Source organism: Macaca thibetana, chromosome 2 (genome assembly GCF_024542745.1).
Source record: "Macaca thibetana thibetana isolate TM-01 chromosome 2, ASM2454274v1, whole genome shotgun sequence".
Taxonomy (NCBI): domain Eukaryota; kingdom Metazoa; phylum Chordata; class Mammalia; order Primates; family Cercopithecidae; genus Macaca; species Macaca thibetana.
The window spans coordinates 146669010-146694680 of NC_065579.1; the positions used below are offsets into that span (position 1 = coordinate 146669010).

Here is a 25671-nt window from a genome sequence, read left to right on the forward strand (position 1 = left end):
CTCAAAAGGCCTGCAGTTTACTGGGAGAGACAAACATTGACCCAGTAATTATGCAAATCACTAGAAGCCTAGATTCAAAAAAAATATAGAAACCTAGATTCAAAACTTAGAATCAAGATGTACAAGGAAGTGTGATTTCAGGTCTGTCTCAATTCTAATATAAACTCTCCTGCACTCTGGGCAAGTCCTTCCCTTCCTCTGGATGTTAGTATCTTCTTCTGTAAAAATGGTGTCATACCATTTGCTTCTGAGGAAATCTCGCCCATTTGTCAGAATTCAGCCAAGGCAACATCACCTTCATGGTGCTTTCCCTGGCTCTCCAGGCTGTTCCTGGGGCTTCTGCTCTGGTCTTCTTGCCACCTGGGTGTACCTGTCTCACCACATCTCATGTTACAAGTTTTCTAAGCAAGGAGTAAGCTCATCAAGACTTTTATCCCTGTATCCCCAGTGCATTGTGGTGTCTGGCTCGTGTTTGTTAAATGGATGGATGGATGGATGGATGGCAAGTACAATTGTGGTGCAGGTTGTGCGAATATCATTATGAAACCTGAAGGGACAATTTGCTGGCTGATTGTCTCAGCTGAAATAATGGGACAGTATGAGCATTATTATATAGGTTTTGAAGCCTGAAGATTTCTAGTTCTGATTCTTTGTGGTGCTTTCTTGGGCGGATGGGCCTCTTTCTGCTTGTCTGTAGCTGCATTCGTAATTACACTACCTTACAGGGCTGTAGAGTTTTGAAAACTGCAAAATGTTATTTACAGTCAACTGAACTGAACTTAGCAGGAACCTTATCTCTCGGCGGAGGATGGAGATTAGAAGCAGGGGAAGACAATTCCACGGAAGGAGTGGTGGGTTGCGCTGGGCCTTTCCAGACGAGATGCAAAGGTCTGGGAGTCAGAAAACATTGGTTAGTAACCGATCTCAGTTTAAGCTCTGAACCTCAGTTCTTCTATTTCCAAAACGGAAATAATAACTTGAGCTTCGCGTAAGAGTATGACGTTCAAACGTGATAATGGATAGGACGGAAGGATTAGGAGTGGTACCCGGGGGCCACTACCTCGTGCAACGCCCCAGCCCGAAATCAAATCCGGGGCGTGGTCCCACTGTGCTACCGACCCCAGCCTGGGCAGGAAGCGCCGGCTGCGGGGGAAGCCAACCCAGAGACACAGCCGGAAGTGAGTGACTGGAGCTCCAGCAGCAGCCGCGATGGGCGCAGCCGTGAGCCTATGGAGAGCGGAGGCGTTCCCGCTTCCACCAATGGAAGGCCAACCTAGGCGGGCCTTTGCAAATTGCCCTAGTAACGGCCGCATGGTAACTTGGGCGCTGGGCGCACTGTCCTATCTGCTGGTTTTCCACGCTGGTTTTAGCTCCCGGCGTCCGCAAAATGAAAATTGAGGAGGTGAAGAGCACCACGAAAACGCAGCGCATCGCTTCCCACAGCCACGTGAAAGGGCTGGGGCTGGACGAGAGCGGCTTGGCCAAGCAGGCGGCCTCAGGGCTCGTGGGCCAGGAGAACGCGCGAGAGGTGTGGCCAGCGGACCAGGGAGTTGGGGGCTCCGAGCAGGGCTGCTGCGGCGAGAGAGCTGCTGAAGTCGGTGGCTCGGGGCGGGATGCGCGCGCCAGGGGTCTCCCGCCATAGTTGCCTCAGGGAAGTGAAAATAGGCCAGGGGCTCGGGGAGGGGCGCCGCCCTGGAGCTGGGTGAGGGGCCGCCCCAGGAAAACTAGTGACCACCCACTGGGGCCAGTTGACGGTTTGCTTCAACTCATGGACAAGTACTAATGGAAACCCACACAACCCCGTCCCCTTAATCCGTGCTGAGCTCTATTCGCGACACTTATTTCCCGGGATACAGCGGGAGATAAGATAGGAGGTTACATTTTAGTGTAGTGAGAGACGATAAACGTGTACATCAATAAACAAAAATGATTATCTTGGTGGGGTTAGTTACTGCAGAACTTTGTCGGCCACGGTAAGGAAATTGGATTTTATTGTGAACGCACTGGCAGGCCGTGGGACGGTTTAAAGTAGGGAATTGACTAAACTTTAAAAGCTCGTTTTGGTTCCCAGGACCCGGGAGCTGAGGGAGAGAAGTGGGAATTAGGGAGAAGAGCAATCTGGTTTATTTATCCCTCCAAGCATCCTTTTTGACCATTCCAATTAAATCTCCTTTTTCTGAGTGCTAGTGATGCCAAGTACTTTCACATACATTATTGGTTTTTGGCAGGTGAAAATATTGAGTTGGGGAGAGGGCACTTCACCTATATACTTGACACTCGTTTTAGTAATGGTAAAGCGGGGATTTGCGCTCACATGTATTTCTGACTCCCAAATCAGTGCTCTATGATGACATAGCCACTCTCTCTGCCTGCTGTTGTCTGAGGTCACAGCCATGCCCCTTGGCCTTTGCAGAGCCTTAGCTTGTACAAAAATCTTCACTTAATACAAAGTTAAGCTACTGCCTCTTAGCCTGATTTTTCTAAATAGAAAGGGCTCAAAAGAAAAACCTCGGGTTTCCATTTTGAGCATCATCTTTCCAAAAAGGAAGTCTTACTAAGCAGCTATTACTGCAAGTAGCTAACATTGGTTGAGAGCTTTCCATGTGCCAAGCACTGTGCTAAGTAGCTGTGTGTCCATTGCCATTGCCTTGTCATATCCAACGAATTAGTTGTCCCTTCCCTGCGTTAGTATGACAGTTTTCAGACATACAAAAAAAGTTGAAAGACTTGTATAGTAAGTACCTGTGTACCTAAATTCTATGATTAACATTTTACTATGCTGCTTTATCATATATCTTTCCATGTGTCCCTCTCCCAATCCACTTTTACATTTCAAGGTGAATTGCAGGCATCACTACACTTCACCCCTACACCCTTTAACATGTGTGCCATTGACTAGTATGAACTCTGTTCAAGTGAGGAAATTCTGGTTCATAGAGGTCAAGTAAGTAGGTCCAAGGTTACTCATCTGGTAAGTGGGAGAGTATTTTAACTCAAGTCTATGTATTTAATCCCAGAGTCCATGCTCTTAACTGATGTTGTATGCTTAAGACCCACCTCAGCTACCAGGTTCTTGTGTGATTCTGGTCACATCAGTAACCTGAAAAATGAGAGTTAGACTAGGTGATCATTTAAAGACCCTTCCAATTCTTTTTAAATGTTAGAATTCAAGCTTATCTCACCTGAGAGAAGTTGGAGTGGAAACTGAGGGAGAATAGATGGAAGAGGTCCTGGTCTGTAAATAAAAGCACATATCCAAGGTTTGTAAAGTCTCTTCTACCTTGAGTTTTCCAAAGAGCTTCAGTGCTGAGGATTATATGACAAGGTTGTATGGAAAGATCATAGTAGGTTTTTTTGTTTTTGTTTTTGTTTGAGATGAAGTTTCGCTCTTGTTGCCCAGGCTGGAGTGCAATGGTGCGATCTCGGCTCACTGCCACCTCTGCCTCCCGGGTTCAAGTGATTCTCCTGCTTCAGCCTCGTGAGTAGCCATGATTACAGGCGCCCACCACCATGCTCGGCTAATTTTTGTATATTTAGTAGAGACAGGGTTTCACCTTGTTGACCAGGCTGGTCTTGAACTCCTGACCTCAGGTGATCTACCCACCTCGGCCTCCAAAAGTGCTGGGATTACAGGCATGAGCCACCGCGCCTGGCTAGGCTTTTTATCTGTTTAGAAATATAGCATCTGGGCTGGGCGCAGTGGCTCACACTTGTAATCCCAGCACTTTGGGAGGCCAAGGCAAGTGGATCACCTGAGGTCAGGAGTTCGAGACCAGCCTGGCCATCATAACAAAATCCTGTCTCTACTAAAAATACAAAAATTAGCCAGGTGTGGTGGCATGTGCCTGTAGTCTGAGCTACTCGTGAGGCTGAGGCAGGAGACTCACTTGATCCTGGGAGGCAGAGGTTGCAGTGAGCTGAGATTGCGCCATTGCACTGCAGCCTGGGTGACAGTGAGACTCCATCTGAAAAAGTAGCATCTGAAGAATATCTTCTAGGTTCTATTAAGGGCAGTGTGCTTTGGTAACTGAAGTGGAAATGGGATGGATATAGCATACACACACATATTCCTTACTTTTCTTTTTTTTTTTTTGAGAGGGAGCTTTACTCTGTTGCCCAGGCTGGAGTGCAGTGGCGCCATCTTGGCTCACTGCAAGCTCCACCTCCCAGGTTCACGCCATTCTCCTGCCTCAACCTCCCCAGTAGCAGACGGATCACAAGGTCGGGAGATTGAGACCATCCTGGCTAACACGGTGAAACCTCATCTCTACTAAAAATAAAAGAAATTAGCTGGGTGTGGTGGCAGGCACCTGTAGTCCTGACATATTTTTTGAGGGGCTGCTATAAGTGTGAGACCAAGGTACTTCACTGTCCATGAGGAATAGAGGTAGAAGAGGTAAGATGTATTCACAAGACTCTGGCAGTGTGGTCACTGCCCAGAGAGAAGAGCACCTTTTAGATAGTCACATATTCAGTTATTAAATCAGTGTAGCAAACCTTATATTATGCAGTCTTGAGATATAGATGCTCAGCTAGTGTAACTTTCTCAGTGTTCCCCCCTTATAGTCAAATATTCTAAAATATATGATGGTCCGTAGCCCATTTATGGAATATGTGTATGTATATATACACACGTGTACTGCAAATGGTTAATAAAATTCAGAGATTTATAATGTATTTAAAATATACTAACAGATGATAAAGTAATTTAATCTTGAGGATTCAAAACATATTCAATGGATCTAATAGTGCCATAGGCTTAACTTCACAATCAGTATTTACAGTGTTCACTGATGACCAGCTAGTACTCTATGTCATTGATTCTTACCGCTTAGTAGGTTACTTTGGGAATTTGATGAAATCTATGGATCCTTTCCCTGGAAAAAAATGTATATGAATATAAACACAGTTTTGTTCCCAAATTCAAGAGGTATTTGGGCCCCTGGCGTCTATCCCTGTACCCTGGGCCAAAAATCAGTGTTCTACTTGTACTCATACTGTGCATTCTTCATACAGTAGCCAGCACCATGTTTTAAAAACAAATTATAACATGACATGTAGTCTTCAAGACCTTTTCAGTGGCTTCCTATTATTTATGTAGAGTAAAATCCAAACTCTACCACAGACTATACGTTCCTGTTCTGCATTCTGGCCGCTGCCTACCTCTTCAACCTCATCTTCGTGGTCTTTTTCACCATACTTTGGTCACTGCAACCTTTCTATCCCTTGGATACGCCAAGCTCGTTTCTGCTTTGGATTTTCTGAATTTGCTGTTTTCTTTGCCTGTAACACTGACTCCTGCTTCTCCCAGAGGTTCACATATCAAATTAAATGTCATCAGAAAGACATTTCGGGATCACTTTCTAGCCACTGATTCTCTCTCATCATCCCTTTTTCTTCATAGTGGTAATGAAGATCACGTGTGCAATGTTTGTATGTTTGTCTCCCTCACTAAAACATGAGCTCCACAAGTACAAGGCTTTTCTGCTTTGCCTCCGTTACCCTCGGCACCTAGAATGGTGTCTGCAGTGCACCGGCACTCAGTGTTAGTTGGATGAGTGTGTGAATTGTATAGGCCAGGGACTGAGTTTTTTCCCCTTGTGAAATATTTTAATACTGATTTATTCTTTCCACTGTGGCGTGTAGGCATGTGGCGTCATAGTAGAATTAATCAAAAGCAAGAAAATGGCTGGAAGAGCTGTCTTGTTGGCAGGACCTCCTGGAACTGGCAAGGTACTCATTTTCTCTCATTTTTTAAATCTACCCAAGAGAATGATCCTAGTGTCTAAGCCAAATTGAATTCATGTCTTAACTAGTCTTTGTTTAGCTAAATGGGTTATATGTATGTTTTTAAAACTAATGTGCAATAATACAATTGTGTATCTAAAATCCCTGCTTCTGAAATTCAAATTATCCTGGCCTACCTCCAGAGAAGAGAGAATGAAGTCCTTGAAGGGGTCTTATTGTCTCTAGAATTTGTCCTTTATCTCTTTCAAGTCTCCTTTGCTGTGGAAATACATTTCTGTTGGCCTAGGGCTTCATAAAGATTTTCTGAGTGACATCTTATTTGAGGGGACAAAAAAATGAGTCAACAAGTGTTCTTCCAAATGCTAGCTTTACCCATTGCTATTGTGGCTGTGTGAGAGATGAAAAAAAGAAAAACGAGAATTAGAGACATGATTTTTATCTTCAAGGGGCTTACAGTCTCTCCAGGGCAGAAAGAAAGGAAATCATGACAGCACAAGAGGACTCAGTATGAGTGCTCAGCTTTGAGGTATTGACTAATATTAAATGCAGCTGGAATTTGAGCAGGAGGCAGCACTGCGGGCTGGTACAGCTGGAAGGGTTGAGACTTGACATTTTCCCTTCAGAGCTAGGAGAGGATTTGGCTATACAGGGAAGATAAGGGCCTTTCAGGCAGAGGACACCGTGTGACTTCTTGGGATTTGTGAGGGGACTGGCCAGATACTTGAAATTCACCAGAGTTCCCAATCTGAGCTTGCTTATTCTTCAAAAGGGCCGCTTGATGTGAGCAAGTGGGAGCTTGGGGTTGTGTGTGAAAAGAGATGGGCTTTAAATTCCAGCTCTGGTATTGACTCGCTGTGAGACCTGAGGCAGGTCCCTTAACTTTTCTGAGCAAAAGCATACTCTACCTATTTCAAGCAGTTATTAAACTGATCGGTTGTAAGATAATGACTTGCATTATAATTTTGAAATGATTATTGATCATGTATCTTATATTGGTGTCTTACAAGGGGAAGAAGTGTTGTATTTGTGAACAGTTTTTTCTCTTCCTATATAAAAGCAAATTGTGAACAGTTTTTTTAAACTGTAAAGCGCCATACAGATGTGAGCTTCAGTTACCTCTCTCCAGGCAACATTAGCTTGTCCAGCGCATTTACCATTTATTTGCTTGCAAATCCTTACATCTTAGACCTCTTTCCCTCCATTTTTCTTCTTCCTAAAGTAAATAATTTAGAAATTCCTTCTAGAAGTTTGTTGGTGGAAAGTCTCTCAGGTTTGCGTTCATTATGTTACCCTTGTTTTGAAAAAGAGTTATGTTGGCTGTATAATTCAGTTGACAGATATTTTCTTCTGTGCTATTTCACAGTACTTCTCTCTCAATGTTATTTGTTCCTTTGGCTTCTGTTGTTTTTGAGAAGTCTAATTTTGAGGGTTTTGACTCTTCTTTCTGCATGTTTTTGAGATGTTTTTGGTTTTGATGTTTCACTATGATATGTCAGAGTGGATTAATTTTTGTTTATCCTGCTTAATGCTAATTATGCTTCCTGAATCTGAGTATTATGTCTCTGCTCAATTCTGGAAAATTGTCAGCCTTAGGAGAATCGCTTGAACCCAGGAGGCGGAGGTTGCAAGGAGCCAAGATCGCGCCATTGCACTCTAGTCTGGGTGATAGAGCAAGACTCCGTCTTAAAAAAAAAAATGTCAGCGTTAATCTCTTCAGCCATTGCCTTTCCTCATTCTCGTTGTTGTCTCCTTCTGGAACTCCAGTGAGATGAGGTTAAGATTGCAGTGGTTTTCAACCTGGGGCAGTTTTGCCTTTCCAGGGGCCTTTGACAATGTCTGCAGACATTTTTGGTTCTCGCAACTTGGTTAGGGGTGCTACTGTCATCTAGTGGGTGGAGGCCAGGGATGCTACTAAACATCTTACAGTGCACAGAGCAGTTTCCATAATAAGGAATTATCTGGCCACAAACATCATAGACCCAAGCTGAGAAACCCTGGACTAGAGCTTCTTGTTTTGGCCTCTTTGTCTTTTGGCCTCTCATATTTGTTACCTTTTTGACTCTGCCAAATTATGGGTAATTTCTTTTAGATCTTTGTTTCGGTCTAATTGTCTCTTAAGCTGTGATTAAGTGACTGATTAATCCAGTCTGTTGAGTATTTTTTTCCTTTTCATTTTGAAAAGTTTGGAACCTACAAAAAAGTTGAAAGAATAGTGTGATGAGCCCCTTTATACCCTATAACTAGATAGCCAGTTATAAATATTTTGTGACATTGGCTTTTTCTCTAGTTTATTTCTGAACCACTTGAAAGTAAGTTGTAAGGATGTCTTCCTACATGACCAGGATGCCATCATCAGACCCACCTTGCTAATGCTATTATATTCCCCCAATTTTTGTCAATTAAAAATTAAATTAATTAATTTTTAAAAAATGAGGAGCAGAGCCAGGCAGAGAATAGTGTCTCAGGAACCAAGGAAGGAGAACCTTTAAAGAAAGGAGTAGGTAACCATATCAACTGCGGTAGAGAAATCACAAAGATGAAGGAGTCTGGCAGCTCATCATATGATTCCATGAGCAGTTACCAAATGTGCTTTCAAAGACAACGAAGTTAAATTGTTTTAATGAAAAGAAAATATAGATGATAGAAATTAGAAAACGTCTTTCCAAGTTGTTTCAGTTTTCGGCTTTTTGAAAAACACCAGAATATCAAAATGCCATCAAAGGTTACACACTGCATGAATTGTTATAATGTCTTTTCTTTCTTTCCTTCTTTTTTTTTTTTTTTTTTTTTTTTGAGATGAAGTCTCACTCTCTTGCCCAGGCTGGAGTACAGTGGCGTGATCTTGGCTCACTGCAACCTCTGCCTCCCGAGTTCAAACGATTCTCCTGCCTCAGCCTCCTGAGTAGCTGGGATTACAGGTGCCTGGCTCATTTTTGTATTTTTAGTAGAGATGGGGTTTCATCATGTTGGTCAGGACTGGTCTCGAACTCCTGACCTTAGGTGATCCACCTGCCTAGGCCTCCCAAAGTGCTGGGATTACAGGCATGAGCCATCGTGCCTGGCCCCCAGGTGTATTTTGTTATGGCCCACCTTTTCTACTTATGTGTGGCCCTTCAAGAGTCCTCTTTTTATGTTTGTTTTTTTAATTGTAAGGTTTCGTTTGTTTGTTTGTTTGTTTGTTTTTTGAGACAGTTTCACTTTGTCACCCAGGCTGGAGTGCAGTGGTCTGTTGCCCAGGCTGGAGTGCCGTGGTCTGTTACCCAGCCTGGAGTGCAGTGATCTCGGCTCACTGCAGTCTTTACCTCTTGGGTTGGGGTGATCCTCCCACCTCAGCCTCCTGAGTAGCTGGGACTACAGGTGCACACCACCATGCCTTGGCTAATTTTTGTTATTTTTGTAGAGATAGGGTATCGCCATGTTGCCCAGGCTGGTGTTGAACTCCTGGGCTCAAGCAATCCACCTGCCTCGGTCTCCCAAAGTGCTGGGGTTGCAGGTGTGAGCCACCGCACCCGGTCCTGGTTTTATTCAGGGGTTTCTATCTAAGTGCTATATCTTCTGAGCTTTCCTGTATCCACAGTCTCCGAACTTTCAAGGCAAGTGGTTTACTGCTCTGAATGTTATTATTTATTCGATTCTATGAACAGGTCTATGCAGCACTCTGTAGTAGGTGTAGGAATAGTAGCCATGTCATATACTTTCTCTCTGGAAGCCTTTAAATGGAGGAAACGAGACACACGTGTTTTGTAAGAGGAGAGGTTTTCAGTGGACCCAGTGTGCCATATTGCTAGAAGCATATGTCCTTCATTTGTTTTGGTAATATTGTATCGCTTTCCTCTCAGGGAATATGAGAAGTGCTCGGTGTGGTATTACCTTATAAGTTTGTCCACTCCCTTCCAATGTGTATGAAGGAATTTGGTGACTTCTGCTTAATGGTTTGCTGCAGGGTCCCAAAGTTTAGCCAACTTAACTGGGTGGCAGGCAGGAATACTGCTTATTTTAGAGATGCAAATGCATGGTTCATATGCATTTCCACTCTTGAGGACCTCACACTGTTAATAATGGGTTTGGGTTTTAGAGAAAGGAGATATTCAGATGAGATTGAAAAATAGAGATTTCTTCAACCTTCTTTAGGAAACCTCTTTTTTTTGTGCCACTTGACACTCACATGGGGTGAGTACAAAAAAATAATGGCTTTGGAGACTGGGGTTTGCATCCTAGTGCTGCTGCTTGTGGTTTGCCCTCGGGTGTGTTGGTAATTTTTGAGTTTTGTTTCTTAAAGTACAGACTAGATGATCAAGGTCATAGGCTAGTTGGGGAGATTCGATGAGGTCTGCGCAGCACTCTGTAGTAGGTGTAGGAATAGTAGCCATGTCATATACTTTCCCTCTGGAAGCCTTTAAATGGAGGAAATGAGACACATGTGAAGCTTTTTTTTAAACCAAGTATTTATCATATTTTAATGGAAGTATGTTTATCTCTTCTGTATTAGGTAAAGGGAGGGAGAGTGCCATTTAATTGGATGTGGTCACTGTCTTTGAAGTTGAAAACCGAGGGTAGGGAATTGGGGCTGGCAGGGATACAAGGAAGAGAAAGAGGAGTGACTGGGAAGGGGGTGGAGTTTAGTTAGATGGTGGTCCTGTCCAGCCTGTGGCCCCACAGGGAGTCTGCTGTTAGAGTGCTGCTCCTCTCATTGTGCCCTTTCACATTCCAGAGATTTTTTTCCTTTGCTCTTAGAAGAATACCAGTTTTTAAGGTGTCAGCCTTGGGCTCACAAGTGCGGATGCCTAATGAGGCAGGCAGCGGGGATGCGGAAAGTGGCTGGGTGCGCTGTGGCGCGGCTGCCATGAGCCCCTGGTGCTTGGCCTTGCTGAAGGTCACCGTGCGACTGCAGGCCAAACAGAACCAGGCTGTGAGCAACGAGTTTGCCACTTGTGATCTAGCATGGCGCTTTAGTACTTTCATTTGATAGATGAGGAAATCGGGCACCTGAGATTTGCCGACTGCCCAAGGTCACACTGAAAATTAGTGGCAGAACCAGCACTAAATCTTTCTGTTCCTGGCTAGTGCATTTTATACTATGCTATATACTGATTCTCCACCAGAGCTTACTACCTCAAAACTATCAACAACAGGGCATGGAAAACAAAATCTGAGAGGAATCTTGACTGTTAATTTTAAGACACCGTCTCAGAGTTTCACTTTGTTCTTCAGTAACAAGCTTGTTTTCTTTCTTAGCCCATATACCTGGGGAGCTGGCCTTACTTGTGCTCCTGTTTCAGAGATGAGGAAAGATGAAAATGGCATTCAAAGGCCATGGCCTTGCCCAGTTCTGTACCAACTTTAAAGCGTTTGCTTGCCATACTTGACATTTGACCATACACCTGTGAAGTCTGGTTCTGTTTAGCATTTGTCAACTGTAATTATCTTACCAAAAATCAATTTGTAGTTTATCACAGGGCGTGTTTAAGTGTAACTTGTTAAGACCAACTCATAGCTTCAAAATCCTACTTGAGATGTCCTTCTTCACTCTTTATGGGCTACATAACATAAAATGAACAATCAGTTCATTCATTCCTTCATTATTTCTGATGGGTTGTAGATTGGTGTTTTCCTGTATTTGTAAAAAGGGAAAGCAGGTGTCTCAAAGATCCAGTGGTATATTCTGAGCAATTAGGTCAGAGCCACGTATTGATATTGAGGGAACAATTTTGGATGACTATAAAGTTCGCCCTTCCTATCTGTGAGTTCCATGTGTGTAGATTCTGCCAACCACAAATCAAAAATACTCAGGAAAAAAAAATAAAAGATAAAAATACAATAATAAAAATAATGCATACTTAAAAATACAATATAATTATTTACATAGCATTTATATTTTATTAGGTATTGTATGTAATCTAGAGATGATTTAAAGTAACAGGAGGATGTGCATAGGTTATATGGAAATACCCTGCCATTTTATACCAGGACTTGAACATCCATGGATTTTGGTATCCCTGTGGATACTGAAGAGTAGACTCTTCTAATTATGACATGATCTTTGGAGTCCTGCTGCCAGAGATTAAATCTGCACTGCCATTTTCTAGATTATGGTACTTACATTGTGTTATTTAATGTCTCTCGGTTTCTCATGTATAAAATGGGGAGAATACTAGTGTCTATATCATAGGCTGGTTGTGAGGATCATGTGAGGCATTTGGAGTTGGGCCTGTGCTGGATAAGTCTGAGTGATTGATAGCTTGTAATTATGGGGAACATTAGAGATGCCATTTATGATTTAAATTGACTGTCCACAAAAGTCATCAAACATTTGTGAAACATGCTGTTCCTAGTTCCTCGTGGTTCTGTAGCATGTGCTTGTGAATTGTTTATGTTTTCAGGACTGTGAACTGTGTTTCCGTTGCTTTCTTCTGTAGACAGCTCTGGCTCTGGCTATTGCTCAGGAGCTGGGTAGTAAGGTCCCCTTCTGCCCAATGGTGGGGAGTGAAGTTTACTCAACTGAGATCAAGAAGACAGAGGTGCTGATGGAGAACTTCCGCAGGGCCATTGGTAAGTAGTGTCACATTTGTGGGAGGAGTTGGTCTCACTTCCTGAAGCCTGTGCACCGAAGCCTCTTTGCAGTGAAGATGCCTTTATGTCTGGTATTCGTGGCACTGCTATTTTTCTTTTGGCACTTAGTGCATTATTTTTCAAATGAAACAAAACCCCAGCTTTTCTAATTGAAGTGCCTTAGCAATTGGAGCAACTATGGACCCTAGCTGTGAGCCTGGGCTTCATGCAATAAGTAGATGTGTCTAAAAGTGTGTTTTTTTAATGAGTCGTATTTTCCTGGAAGCCTTATTTTGCCATTAGAGATGACTATCCACTTAAAAGGTTTTGGATTCAAGCCAGAATCTTTGTGTGCCATGTGGCCAGAATACCCCTGGTCCTGGATGGCGAGCCAGAAGAGTTGTGGCCTGTCATAAAGTGAGGAGACTGTATGGGGACTGGCAGATCTTAGAGGCTTATGGCACCAAACTCTTAGGGCCTCAGGCTGTCATAGTAAGTGCCAGAGATGAGCCAGGCCTTCCCTCCCCTGAGGGGAGATTATCAATCTACATTTCGCATTTGAAGAAACAGTCTCAGAAAGTTGTGAGAGTAACTTGCTAGTGACCCAGTTAGTAAATGGCAGAACTAGTTTGATCCGACATCTGTCTCATTTCTAGAGCCGTTGCTCTGAAGATTTTCTGTGAGAAGAAAATGGCTTCTGTCTTGAATTTTTGCCTTTTGCTAGCTGGGACTTCTGGGGTAGTCTTTTGGCCCCATTTCTGCTGGTACAGCACTGGGCAATTCCTGGTTTCCCTCAGATCTGCTTATAGAAATAGCTTATTTCTTTTAACTGTTGCATAAAAGTCCAGTTATTAAGCCATTTCTGTTTTTTGAACATTTAGATTTATTTTCAGCTTTTACTCTTAAAAACAAGGCTACTAGAAACATCCTTTTATGTGTCTTTGTGCACATGTGCGAGTATGTTTCTAGGATTTGCCTGCTGAGTCGTGGGTTATGAACACTGGTCAGATTGCCTGTACCAGTTTCCAGGTCCTTTCGTTGTCAAACCAATGTAAGTATTCTTAAGAAGGAAATTTACCAGAAAACTTTGAGGAAATGATGAAACTTTAAGACTGATGAAGTTTAGTTTCGGAGTAAGATCAGGTAGGACTGTAGGCCATGGTTATGGCTTTGGATTTTACACTGAACAAAAGGAGAAGTAGTTAGAGAGTGCTGGTATCCCTGTGCTCTGGTTTTGCTTTTACCAGACCCCTCCGGCTAGGGTGAGAGTGGGAGTGGATAATAAGGGGGGTGAGGACAGAGAGGAGTCTGAGCAGGACAAAGTAGTGGCTCGGACCAGGGTGGTGGCAGTGGAAGTGCAAAGTGGTTGGATTCTGGGTATGTTTGCATGGTAGAGCTGACAGAATTTCCTAAAGGGTTAGATATGGGGCTGAAAGAAAGAGAGGAGTCGAGGAAAATTCCCAGGTTTGGCCATTTTTGGAGATGGGGAAGAATGGGAGGGAGCAGTTGGGTGTTTACTCAGTGTCTTCTGGGGATACAGTGGTCAGTGTTTGTCTCTGTAAACACAGTTCCTGGCACATAGTGGGTGCTCAGGAAAGTTCTGAGTGAGTGAGAAAAGTGGGTAGACTTTGAAGCAGTTAGAAAACAGAGGTCTTTTTTTTTTAGAGAGTCTGTCGCCAGGCTGGAGTGCAGTGGCGTGATCTCAGCTCACTGCAACCTCCGCCTCCGGGGTTCAAGCGATTCTCGTGCCTCAGCCTCCCAAATAGCTGGAATTACAGGCACGTGCCATCACACCCAGCTACTTTTTGTATTTTTGGTAGAGATGGGGTTTCACTGTGTTGGCCAGGATGGTCTTGATTTCCTGACCTCATGATTCGCCTGCCTCGGCCTCCCAGAGTGCTGGGATTACAGGCATGAGCCACCGTGCTCAGCTGAAAACAGAAGTCTTTAGCTAAAAAATATGCTATGTTTGGTTTATGAAGTATTTTTTCTAAATTTGGAACTAGTTGTCAATATTTAGCAATAAGGAAGTGTCATAAAGTGCTCATTTCTGCCTCCTTGAAGCAGCTTTCATTCCCACAGCAGGCGGAGCTGAGCGGGTCCCTCTGACCAGGTCCCCATAAGCATTGAAGTTTGTGACTATTTTTCTAAACCAGAGAGATTATGAACTGTGTTCAGAGGCTAAGTTTTGTGTTACTTAGAATAGATTTATTTTTATTTTATACTTTTAACACTTCCTCAGTGCCGTGATTTGAATATTTTTAAAACTGCAAAGTATTTCTGCCTGGAAATATATTATTTTTACCATAAAATATTGGATTTTTTGGTGCTTATTTTAATTATTTTATTTTGTTTTAGTGCCATGCCATGGTCTCACTCTGTTGCCCAGGCTGGCCTTGAACTCCTGGGCTCAAGTGATTGTTCCACCTCAGCCTCCCAAGTAGCTGGGGCTATAGGTGTACACCATCACGCCTGGGTTTGGTGCCTCTCTTACTTATCTATTTTTAAAACATTTGTCTCTTTTTAAATTTTTTTTAGAGACAGGATCTTACTCTGTTGTCCAGGCTAAAGTGCAGTGGTGTAACCATAGCTCCCTGCAGCCTCAACTCCTTGGGCTCAAGAGATCCTCCTGCCCCAGCCTCCCGAGTAGCTAGGACTGCAGGTGTACATCACCACGCCCAGCTAATTTTTTTAAATTTTTATGTAGGCCGAGTGCGGTGGCTCACACCTGTAATCCCAACACTTTGGGAGGCCGAGGCCGGTGATCACCTGAGGTCAGGAGTTCGAGACCAGGCCGGCCAACATAGTGAAACCCCGTCTCTACTAAAAATACAAAAAATTAACGGGGCATAGTGGCATACGCCTGTAATCCTAGCTACTTGGGGGGCTGAGGCAGGAGAATTGCTTGAACCCAGGAGGCGGAGGATTGTGCCATTGCACTCCAGCCTGGGCAGCAGAGAGGCTCTGTCTCAAAAAAAAAAAAAAATACGTAGAGAGGCCAGGCATGGTGGTTCCTATAATCTCAGCACTTTGGAAGGCAAAGGCAGGCGGATTACTTGAGCCCAGGCGTTAGAGACCAGCCTGGGGAACATGGTGAAACTCCGTCTCTACAAAAAATACAAAAATTAGCTGGGTGTGGTGACGTGTGCCTGTAGTCCCAGCTACTGGGAAGGCTGAGGTGGGAGAATCACCTGAGCCTGGAAAGTCGAGGCTGCAGTGAGCTGAAATCACACCACTGCACTTCAGCAGGCAACAGTGAGACCCTCTGTCAAAAAAAAAAAATCGGAAGACTGAGACACGAGAACTGCTTGAGCCCAGGAAGCGGTGGTTGTAGTGAGGTGATATTGCGCCACTGCACTCCAGCTTGGACTGCAGAGTAAGACTCCTCTCAAAAAAAAAAAAAAAATTGTTTTTGTAGCGATGGCGTCTCACTGTGTCAGGTGGTCTCGAACTCCTGGCCTCAAGTAATCCTTTCGCCTTGGCCCGGCAGAGTGCTGAGATTACAGGAATGAGTCACTACACCCATCCCAGTGCTTGTTTTAAACGGAGATATTATAGACTTATGGAGAAGTATGTAAAACATTTATTATGAAGTAAAGGCTTATACAGTCACCACTGAAAGAACAGAGCATGGCTAGCACCTCAGACGTGTGTCCCTCCCTGGTCACAACCCCTTCCTCTCCCAGGTGGGACTCACAATGTGCCATAATTGTGTGGGAATGGTTTATGTGATCACCATAACCTTGTACACACATGTGTGTATTTCTAAACCATGGGGCTTAATTTTGCCCTTTTAAAACTTTATCTAAATCATGCTTTATGTGTTCCTTGTGTCTTGCTTCTTTAGCTCAGCGTCTGTATCTGTAAGGTTCAACCCATGTAATTACATGCAGTGTACTTTGTGGATTTTTTACATTATATTTGGAATAGCAGTGGAAATGATTCGCAGGACTCCTTTAAGGTTTAAAATCTTCTGAGTATTTTTTTTTTAAACATGTGCCCATGATTTTATTTAACTCATAATAAAGATGAGATGAACAGTAAGATGTTACAACTAGTTCAAATATCTGAGTACTTTTTTTTTTAATTGAGACAAGGTGTCACTCTATCACCCAGGCTGGAGTGCATGGCACGATCTTGGCTCACTGCAATCTGTGTTTCCTGGGCTGACATGATCCACCTACCTTGGCCTCCCAAAGTGCTGGGATTACAGGCGTGAACCACCACGCCTGGTCCCTGAGTATTTTTTTTAAATGTTCTATTTACTTAAAAAATGTTTTTCTGATATTGATAAAGTCTGTGAAAACTGTCTTCACATGGGTGTATGTATGTGTTTGCATTGCTTAAAGGTAACAAATGCTTTAAAATTCAGAAAAATAGAGATAAGTTCCTTGGCATCTGTTTTGTAATTTGCCATTTCTGAGGGGAGGGGACAGTATCATTCTTTTGATGGCAGCAAGGTGAAAAGAAATTTCTTGATCCTACCAGAGAATAAAAAGGCAGGCCATTGACTATCTTTAAAAAGGAACCCTGCCCATCTTCCTCTGCCTTTGAATTCTGTGAAGTTGGGAGAGGGGGTGGGGAGGAAGCAATAAGCTGACCAGAAATAAAAAGCAGGGAGTCTGTGCTATTTCCTTGATGTGATGAAGGTCCCTGTCAGGGATTTAGAAACCTGAGCCAGCAGATGAAACCTGTGTCATTTGTGTTGTCGTTGCCAGAGACAGCGCCAGCTCAGCCCCTTTCCTGGCTAACAGCAGGTTTCATTGTCCGTCACCCACGTCCCCCGCCTGCTTGTCAGCACAGAGCAACTTCTAAACAAATGTGGGGGCTAGTGAGAGACGGGAATGTCTTTCTTCCCCTCCTTGAGGAATTTCATGCCACATTCATCTAACAGTAAATATAAGTAAGCATTCCATTTGAAGGAATTTATCACTGTGGGATATAAAAGGTTTGATTTTTAAAAAATCAAAGTTCACTTTTAAAGTACAGGATTTTCCAAGTTTACCACAATGTTCTGATATATTCATGTTGTTTGGAGAATTTTTGTCTCAGATTGATGTTCAGGAGCTAAGAATTTGGTAAAGCACAAATGAAATGAGTCCTCTCTTTTGGGGCTATTCCAAAACTTCCATTTATAGGCTATTAGATGGAATGAAGGTAGAGTAAAACTTTTCCTTAACTTTAATATCTGAGAGTCTTTGTCCTGACTGGGTTTCTGGGGTAAAGAAGGCAAACGGCCCAATGATAAGATAATGACCGCATTTAAAAGTGAGAAGTTACTGAGTGTACCTGACACCATAGGTAGTGTTTTTTAGTGCCGTTGGAATATTTCCATATCAGAACAGAGGTAGCTTAATGGTGAGAACACCAAGTCCTTATCATGCCACCCTGCCGTCAGAATTAGTTTATGTCTCCACATTTGTAAGTTGAATAGTTTTTCATTTATTCTTTAGATAACTGGATCTCAACTGTGTCTGTACTTTGGAATCAAGGGCAGAGTTTTAAACTAATAGTGATGGCAGGGGCCCATCCCCTGGGATTTGGAAGCAAGTGGTCTGGGTACAGCCAGGGCATGATTCATTATAGGGGCCCCTCAGGTGGACCTAAAGGTTGAGAACCATGACCATAGGCTCCAGCAGAGGTTTAGAGTAGTATTTCCTAAACTTAGGCCATCAGTGGTCTTACTTCACTGGGTCTCACTGGTATTATTTACTTAAAATTTTTTTTAAAGTAGACTTGGTAATTTTGTGCATATGTACAGAAAAATGTGCAGAACATAAATGCATAACTTGGTGGATTATTGTAAAGTAAAAACCTATGAAACCAGCAGCCAATAAAAAAAGGGAATGTTGCCAGAACTCCAAAGTACCCTTCATGTCCACTCCCGGTTGCCATCCTTCCTTACCCAAGTTAATGGTAGTCTTGATTTCTAACAGTATAGTTCAGTTATGCCTGACTTTTAGTGCTGAGGTTGAGGGTGTTACGGTGATACAGGCTATAACATTACATGACTGACTCCTTAGAGTTCTCAGGCCATTACCATATAGAACATGTAAATGTATCTGCAGGTTCGTTTCTTGGGTATTACTAATAGGTGGTCTGCCTAATGACAACCTCTTCACTCTTAGTGACTTCATTCATTCATCCATTCACTCTACCTGCCAATGTGCTAGGCCCTCAGCTCAGGTGTGGGCAGTCTACAGAGGGATAGGCAAGGTCTGCAAGTTACGGCATTGCCGTGTGCTGGTGCTGTGCCAGTGGAAACACAGGTCACCATGGGGACAATTTGGAGGATGAGGAAGAAGGATGTGTGAAGGGGGAGGGGATAAGTTTTAAACTGAGTCTGCAAGGAGGAGTTGCCTAAGCTTAAAAGAGTGGTTCAGGAAGCAGAGCCATTATATGCAAAAGCATGTAATGAACATAGAGATCATGTTCTAAAAATTAATTTAACAACGATTCTTGGATAATGAACAAATGTTTATTAAAGAGCTAATGGGGATGATGTTTAGAATTTGGAGAGAAATTTACCTTTATTTGCAATATTCTAATGTGTTATGGACTTAGAAAATTGTAGAGCAACTGGGCGTGGTAGCTCACACCTGTAATCTCAGCACTTTGGGAGGCCGAGATGGGTGGATCACCTGAGGTCAGGAATTCAAGACCAGTCTGGCCAACGTGATGAAACCCTGTCTCTACTAAAAGTATAGAAAAAAACCCAAAAATTAGCCAGATGTGGTGATGCACGCCTGTAATCCCAGCTACTTGGGAGGCTGAAGCAGGAGAATCACTTGAACCCAGGAGGCGGAGCTTGCAGTGAGCCAAGATCACACCATTGCACTCCAGCCTGGGTGACAGACCGAGACTCTATTTCAAAAAAAAAGAAAAAGGAAAAAAAAGAAAATTGTAGAGGAACACATTGCAAATAATGCATGACAGCTGGGTATTTCTTCTTGGAGTACGCAGTGAGCCAGAGGCCATAACACCTGGCAGGGTCGAGTGTTACCCACTGTTGACATAGATACCTAATTATTTTATTATGTCCTGCTCAGGCTTGATAGTGTCAGAGGGTGTGTAGTGAGTTATTCCATTGGTTTTAAGATTTCCTTTGAGAGTCAAAAATTCAGGAAACAAGGCTACAGGAGTTTTGATAGCCACTGTTCTGGTGGAATAGAATGGTGTGGGTTCAGAGACTGGATTAAAGGCTAGAGGTAAATTTCACCCCCTTGGAAATGGAGCAGACAATTTTGAGAATTATAACTTGTCTATCTAGTTCTGGATTTGAACCCAGAAAGTTCCCTTAAAAAGTTGCATTTCTAGGCCGGGCGCAGTGGCTCACGCCTGTAATCCCAGCACTTTGGGAGGCCGAGGCGGGTGGATCACAAGGTCAGGAGATCGAGACCATCCTGGCTAACATGGGGAAACCCCGTCTCCACTAAAAATACAAAAAATTAGCCGGGCATTGTGGCGGGCGCCTGTAGTCCCAGCTACTTGGGAGGCTGAGGCAGGAGAATGGAGTGAACCCAGGAGGCGGAGGTTGCAGTGAGTTGAGATCGCGCCATTGCACTCCAGCCTGGGCGACAGAGCAAGACTCCGTCTCAAAAAAAAAGTTGCATTTCTAATAGTACCTCTGATTTACATTGATATGGCCTTTTTACCCATCATGACACCCTGGTATGTACATTATTGAAGTTGATTTGTCAGTTCTGGTGACATGGAAGTTTTGGGCTCTCAGTGTGAGAGAAAAGATTCTGCTTCTCACCATGACCCCTCTGCCACCTCTTCCAGGGCTGCGAATAAAGGAGACCAAGGAAGTTTATGAAGGTGAAGTCACAGAGCTAACTCCGTGTGAGACAGAGAATCCCATGGGAGGATATGGCAAAACCATTAGCCATGTGATCATAGGACTCAAAACAGCCAAAGGAACCAAACAGTTGAAAGTGAGTACATGTTTGTGGCCTCTTTTCTCTTGACTCTACCAGCACTGTGGCTTTGGGCAGGTGCTGTAGCCTCTCTGCATCCGGTGTCCTGACCTGTGCACTGCAAGTGTTGATTTCTCACAGAACTGGTTGAGGATATTGTGTGTATAAAGCAGTACCTAGCACAGGGCTTGCACATGGGAGAACTCAAGGAAGATAGTTCTTTTCTTACTTACTTACTCCTAGGAAACTCTTCATGTTAAAACATGAGCTGTGTGATTAAGTCAAGAAACTACCTCTGCCATTCCATGTCCCATATTATGACCATGTGTCAAATACGCTGGGCTGGGTCTGAACCTGGGCTTTAATTTTTCCAGTTATCAATGCCCATGCTCATAGAAAGAAACAGCACTGAGTAATCAAATGAGAGTTGTATAAAGATGATGGATGGACTTCCCAGGGGCCACATGCAGAATCCTGACTGCAGTTGCTTGTGTCAGGAACCTGTGGTTGCTTCAGTGGCTGGTTCTGCTCAGTACAGGGCTTTGTGGAGAGGCCAGAATGGCGACACTGGATAGCCCTCGAAGACTCCTCAGCCACCTGTCGTATAAGTCTTTAGGATGGAGGCAGTAGAGTTTCTAGGGGAAGAGCATGAGTTTTGGAGTCTAAGTCCTAAAGGAATCCCTGACTTTGTAAACTTACAACTGTGTAGCATTAATCTCTGAATAGTATTTTCTTTATCTGTGGAATGGGAATAATAATTGCCTGTCTTTCAGGGTTATGGCTTTGGGTGTGGCACCGAGTTACCTAATGAATGATAGCTGTTAATGTTATCGTGAGAGCCTTCACTTGGAGAAATGAAACAGTACAGATTTTAGGCTTTGCCTTATTATTATTAATAAATATTATCATTGTAGCTCTCATTTATTGTATGTGCCAGGCCTTGGACTAAGTGCTTCAACAAACATTTCATTTATTGTCATTCATAACTTTATATGTATATATATTTGTGTGTGTGTGTGTGTATAATTTCCCTCATGTTACAGATGAAGGCTCATAAAGAGGTTACATGGTTATCCTGGGATCATCCAGCCAGTCAGGTGGCAGAGCTGACCCTCTGAGCCCTAACTGTTGTGCCGTCTGCCCACCAGCTTGCTGTGTGACCTTTGGAAGTCAGTTGAGCTCTCTGGGACTCAGTTTTCTCATCTATAAACTGCAGGAAATTGACCATATAATTTCTCCATCTTTATTCTGTTCTACGATTTTATGGTTCTTTGATTCTCTAAGGTTGTTTCTTGGTCACTGCTTTATGGAGATCATAAAAATGTCACTTCTTCAAAGGGCCATTTTTCTTTTTCCTAACAGGGTTTCAATCTCAGGAGCTTGCCTCTGCAAATATCTCTTTTATACCTACCCCTTGTCACTTCCATTCTGAATTAATTAGATTTCTCAGTAGCATCTGCCACCTTTCCAGTAATTACATCTTCAGTCAATTCATTTGGGAAATTAACCGGTATAAAAATGCTTGAGGCAAAAAAGAAGTATATTCTCCAATGTAGGACAGATAAAATAAGGCATACAGTTTAAATTTCAGCTATTTGTAACGCTGCTTTGTACAGCTTCTTTACAAAAATAATGTAGAGGAGAAGATGAAATTTTTCTTCCAAAATGAATACTTTTAGGTACTTTTAGAATATGTGCAAGATGTTTGGATAGAAGGTGCTCAAATACTTGGTGGATATTCAAGTCTGAAGGAGTCTTCTGAGTCCTCGCAATGAGAATGCCGTTAGTACTCCTAACCCCTTCGTACCAGGCCTTACCTGAGGGCCTCACCCACTTTTGTCCTTAGGCGCACAGGCTCACAGCAGTTCTGCCAGGGGCTGCTGTCCCCAGCCAGCCAAGGAGAGGCAGAGCCCTGGGTTTGCTGCTGTGGTGGTAGTTTTTTAAAAGCTTTATTGAGATAGCATTTTAAATAAAACTCACCCATTTTAAGTATACAATTTCAGGAATTTTAATGTATTTTCACAGTTGTACAATCACCACAATCTTAATTTCAGAACATTTTCATCGCCCCAAGAAGAATCCTCCTGCTCATTTACAGTCATTCCCCATTCCAATTATAGACCTCGGCAACTACTAATCTACTTTTGGTTGCCTTCTTTTGGACATTTCATATGAATGGAACATACAGGGTATGTCTTTTTTTGTATCTGGCTTCTTTCACCAAGCCCTGGGTTGTTACTTTTTAATTTTGTTTGGGGCAAAGCCCAAGTTTTTTTCCACCATAGTTACATTATATCACATAGCTCTCCATGAAGACCTCAAGAAACTTATGTTTAACTACAGAATCCTTACAAAGGCAGCTGTCCTAGAATGTTAATCACTGAGGGTCACCAGAATCTGGAGAAAAGCAACAGTTCCCCAAATCTGCTTATTTCCTTTCCTGGAGATACAAGCAGGCAGACCCAAGGGCACAAACACTGGGATGTGAATCAAAAGGCTTGGGAAAGATTCTCATTTATGCTTTTCTTTGAATTACTATATACATCTGTGATTGCACCAGGGTGCAATAGATGAGGAAACTTAGAACTGAGAACCTTATCCAAAATCATAGGCCCTGCAAGATGCCAGCCTTGAGATTGGTAAGCAGGTGCTGGCAGGTACTTCAGTTGCAGAAAGTTCCACCCCACCTGAGGTGAGGCAAATGAAGGAGTGAAGCAGGGATGATGATCTCAAGGGGGTGATAGGGCCTGTGGTCCTGTGGACAGTGGGGGCCGGGCCCACCCATCTCAGGGCAGCCAGGACCATTCTTATAAAAACGCTGCTGCCAGTTTACAGCCTTTGGAATCAAGGGAAAGAGAAGAGTAGGTGTCCCATGTGTCCCTCTCATGCTTGTTACACAGGGATGCAGGTATACTGGCCCCCCTATTCTCTCCCTGATGTGCTTAGTCCCTGAGCCAGTCTCTTGTGTGGTACTCATGCATTCACATTCCTGCAGGTCCCAGTATACATGCACATGCAGAACAGCCTTTCTCCATGCACTTGCTAGCTACCTCAGATCCCTTACGAAAAGGTACCTTACATGGTGTCTGAAGGAAATGGAATATGTATTACACTTCTGATTTACATTTTTTTTTTTTAGCTGGACCCCAGCATTTTTGAAAGTTTGCAGAAAGAGCGAGTAGAGGCTGGAGATGTGATTTACATAGAAGCCAACAGTGGGGCTGTGAAGGTAATGCCTTCCTTGGGACACAGCATTGTCCCTAATTTGTTTGCCATGAGAATACCTACGTGACAAGGGAGTTGTTTTCTTCAGAGGGTATGGGGTGTGTGGGGAGGGGCTGGTGTCTGTCATGAGGCTGATGGAAGGTCAACTAGTGGCCCTTTATGTATAATAAAGTTTGCCTTCCTTTTATCTTCATTCTTTAACCTTCTCACGATTAAAACAGGCAGTCTGTTAGAAAAAATACTAAAACCTGTTCAGAGGGGGAGGACAGGGTGAGAAACCAAAACAACTTTAGTCATTTTCAAATTGAAATGTGCAGTGTATTTAATCTTCCTTTTATCTCTTTGGTATTTTCTTCCCAAGATATATGCATGTGGGAAGGAACGCTGCATTCGTTGGCATTCTTTTCTATCTGATTTTCAGGGTCCTGTACAGTGTTCCTCACTGTTTAATGGATGGGCATAATACTTCATATCAACAATAAATCACTCACCTACAAAAGAGTCTGAGCAGCTCCTCCGCCTCCAGTTAATCTATTGGATTTGCCCTTTATCAGGAATTGCATACAGTTAAAAGAAAGAAGGGAAAAAGGATTTTGGGAGAAAGTATCAGGTGTTTTTCAACCCAGTTTTTGGAGCCCAGTGATGAGCAGATAACTCCCTTCTCTTGGCAGCAAGGGAGTGGGGCATATTTGGAGTTTGTCAAGTAGGCTGTCAGGCCTGCAGTGGGAACTGAGACCTTTATCTCACTTAGTCCTGTGCCATTTGGGGACTTGGCAGTGAAAACTCACCAGGCACTCATTTTTCTCTCTTTTTGCAGAGGCAGGGCAGGTGTGATACCTATGCCACAGAATTCGACCTTGAAGCTGAAGAGTATGTCCCCTTGCCAAAAGGGGATGTGCACAAAAAGAAAGAAATCATCCAAGATGTGACCTTGCATGACTTGGATGTGGCTAATGCACGGCCCCAGGTACTGCCTCAATGCCTGGGTGACCTGGCACACTAGCCCTTTTGTATGTGCGTGGAGGTCTGAGAATGAATTGTCAGAGTCTTGCTGCCTTTCTTGAGGCAGACGGTCCTTTTCTATCTGTAATGTTCAGCAATTAACATCGACATGAGCTACGAGGGACTCCTTTGTTCCCATTCAAATGCTCTAGTCACAGATGATTTCATGTGTATTGTTTCTTATCCCAGCCAAGCCTCTGGCCCTGAGCTAGCCAGCTTCCTCCATGGCTTTACTCCAGCAGTGGGCTCACGCCTGGGATTCTCTGGGTGTTAATGGCAGGAGGGCAGGAGTGTTCTGTGAGCCCGTTACAGGATTTCAGAAAGCCTGACAAAGCTCTTTCTTTCCCCCTGCTTAGCAAAAGCCACAGTGTTTTAGCTTTGAGCTGGTACTGTTGTCTGCTTCTCATGCAGATGGATACTTATGCCTTGACTAGTAAAATGTAGGAAAGGATGTTATCACTTTACAGCATTTGTAGGAAATATGTGATTAAAAGAAACAAGACACCACTGTTTCTTGTGATGGTCTTGCAGTTTGGTTTCCTCTTCATCCTAAAAAAGACCTCTTCACTATTAGGGAATAGTTTGTTTTCTGACTTGAAATTTGATCCGTGGGTGTTTTGTTCCTTGGAGCTTTGGTCAAGAGATTACTGAAGACTTATTTTGGACCAACAGGTCCCCTCGGTTGGTGAAGTGGCCATCCGCAAACTGAACTCCTGGGAGCCCTTGACCTGAGAAGAGTGTTGGGCTGGGAGTCAGAAGTCAGGAACTGTGTTGCTCCATCACTGACCAGCTTGGTTAATTTGTCACTTTGGGTCTCTGGGTTTTCTGTGGTTTAGGGTTCTGATTTTGAGTTTTCTCCTACCTGGCAAGGCAGTTTTGAGGACCAGACAGGAAACATTTGCTGCCTTTAGCTATTCAGCATTTAGTGAGCACCTCCGTGTCTCAGGGCCTGGTAACTAACAGGTGATCACTAAATGCTGAACAAATGACCAAACACCGGCCTCTTCCTCTTGCTGACTGCACTCTTAGGAGCCCATAGGAGGATGCAGGTGAGTGGTGAACCTGTTATGGAGTCAGCCATTCCACAGGGAGGGGCCCATAGACTGAGTAGCTCCAGGTTAAGTAAGGACTAGGCTGATGCAAGCCTGTGGTCAAATCTAGTGAGAGGAGGCACAGCAGTATAATCATGGTATATTTATACTTACTCTTTATACTTACTCTTGTAGTC

At 43.4% G+C, this 25671-nt stretch overlaps 1 protein-coding gene across 3 annotated transcripts in view; it reads left to right on the plus strand.

The window, feature by feature from the left end:
- RUVBL1 (RuvB like AAA ATPase 1) overlaps positions 1-25671 on the plus strand; it is a 257142-nt gene that overhangs the window by 213330 nt on the left and 18141 nt on the right. Inside the window, exons 2-7 of one of the 3 annotated variants that reach the window (XM_050781726.1) lie at positions 1300-1528; positions 5647-5733; positions 12165-12297; positions 20083-20234; positions 23356-23445; positions 24259-24408. In XM_050781726.1, the coding sequence (XP_050637683.1) occupies positions 1388-1528; positions 5647-5733; positions 12165-12297; positions 20083-20234; positions 23356-23445; positions 24259-24408 (753 nt within the window). In that variant the 5' untranslated portion in view covers positions 1300-1387. Of the gene's footprint in view, positions 1-1236; positions 1529-5646; positions 5734-12164; positions 12298-20082; positions 20235-23355; positions 23446-24258; positions 24409-25671 lie in introns of those variants that run through there. The other 2 variants (XM_050781725.1, XM_050781727.1) reach the window with 2 other exon arrangements.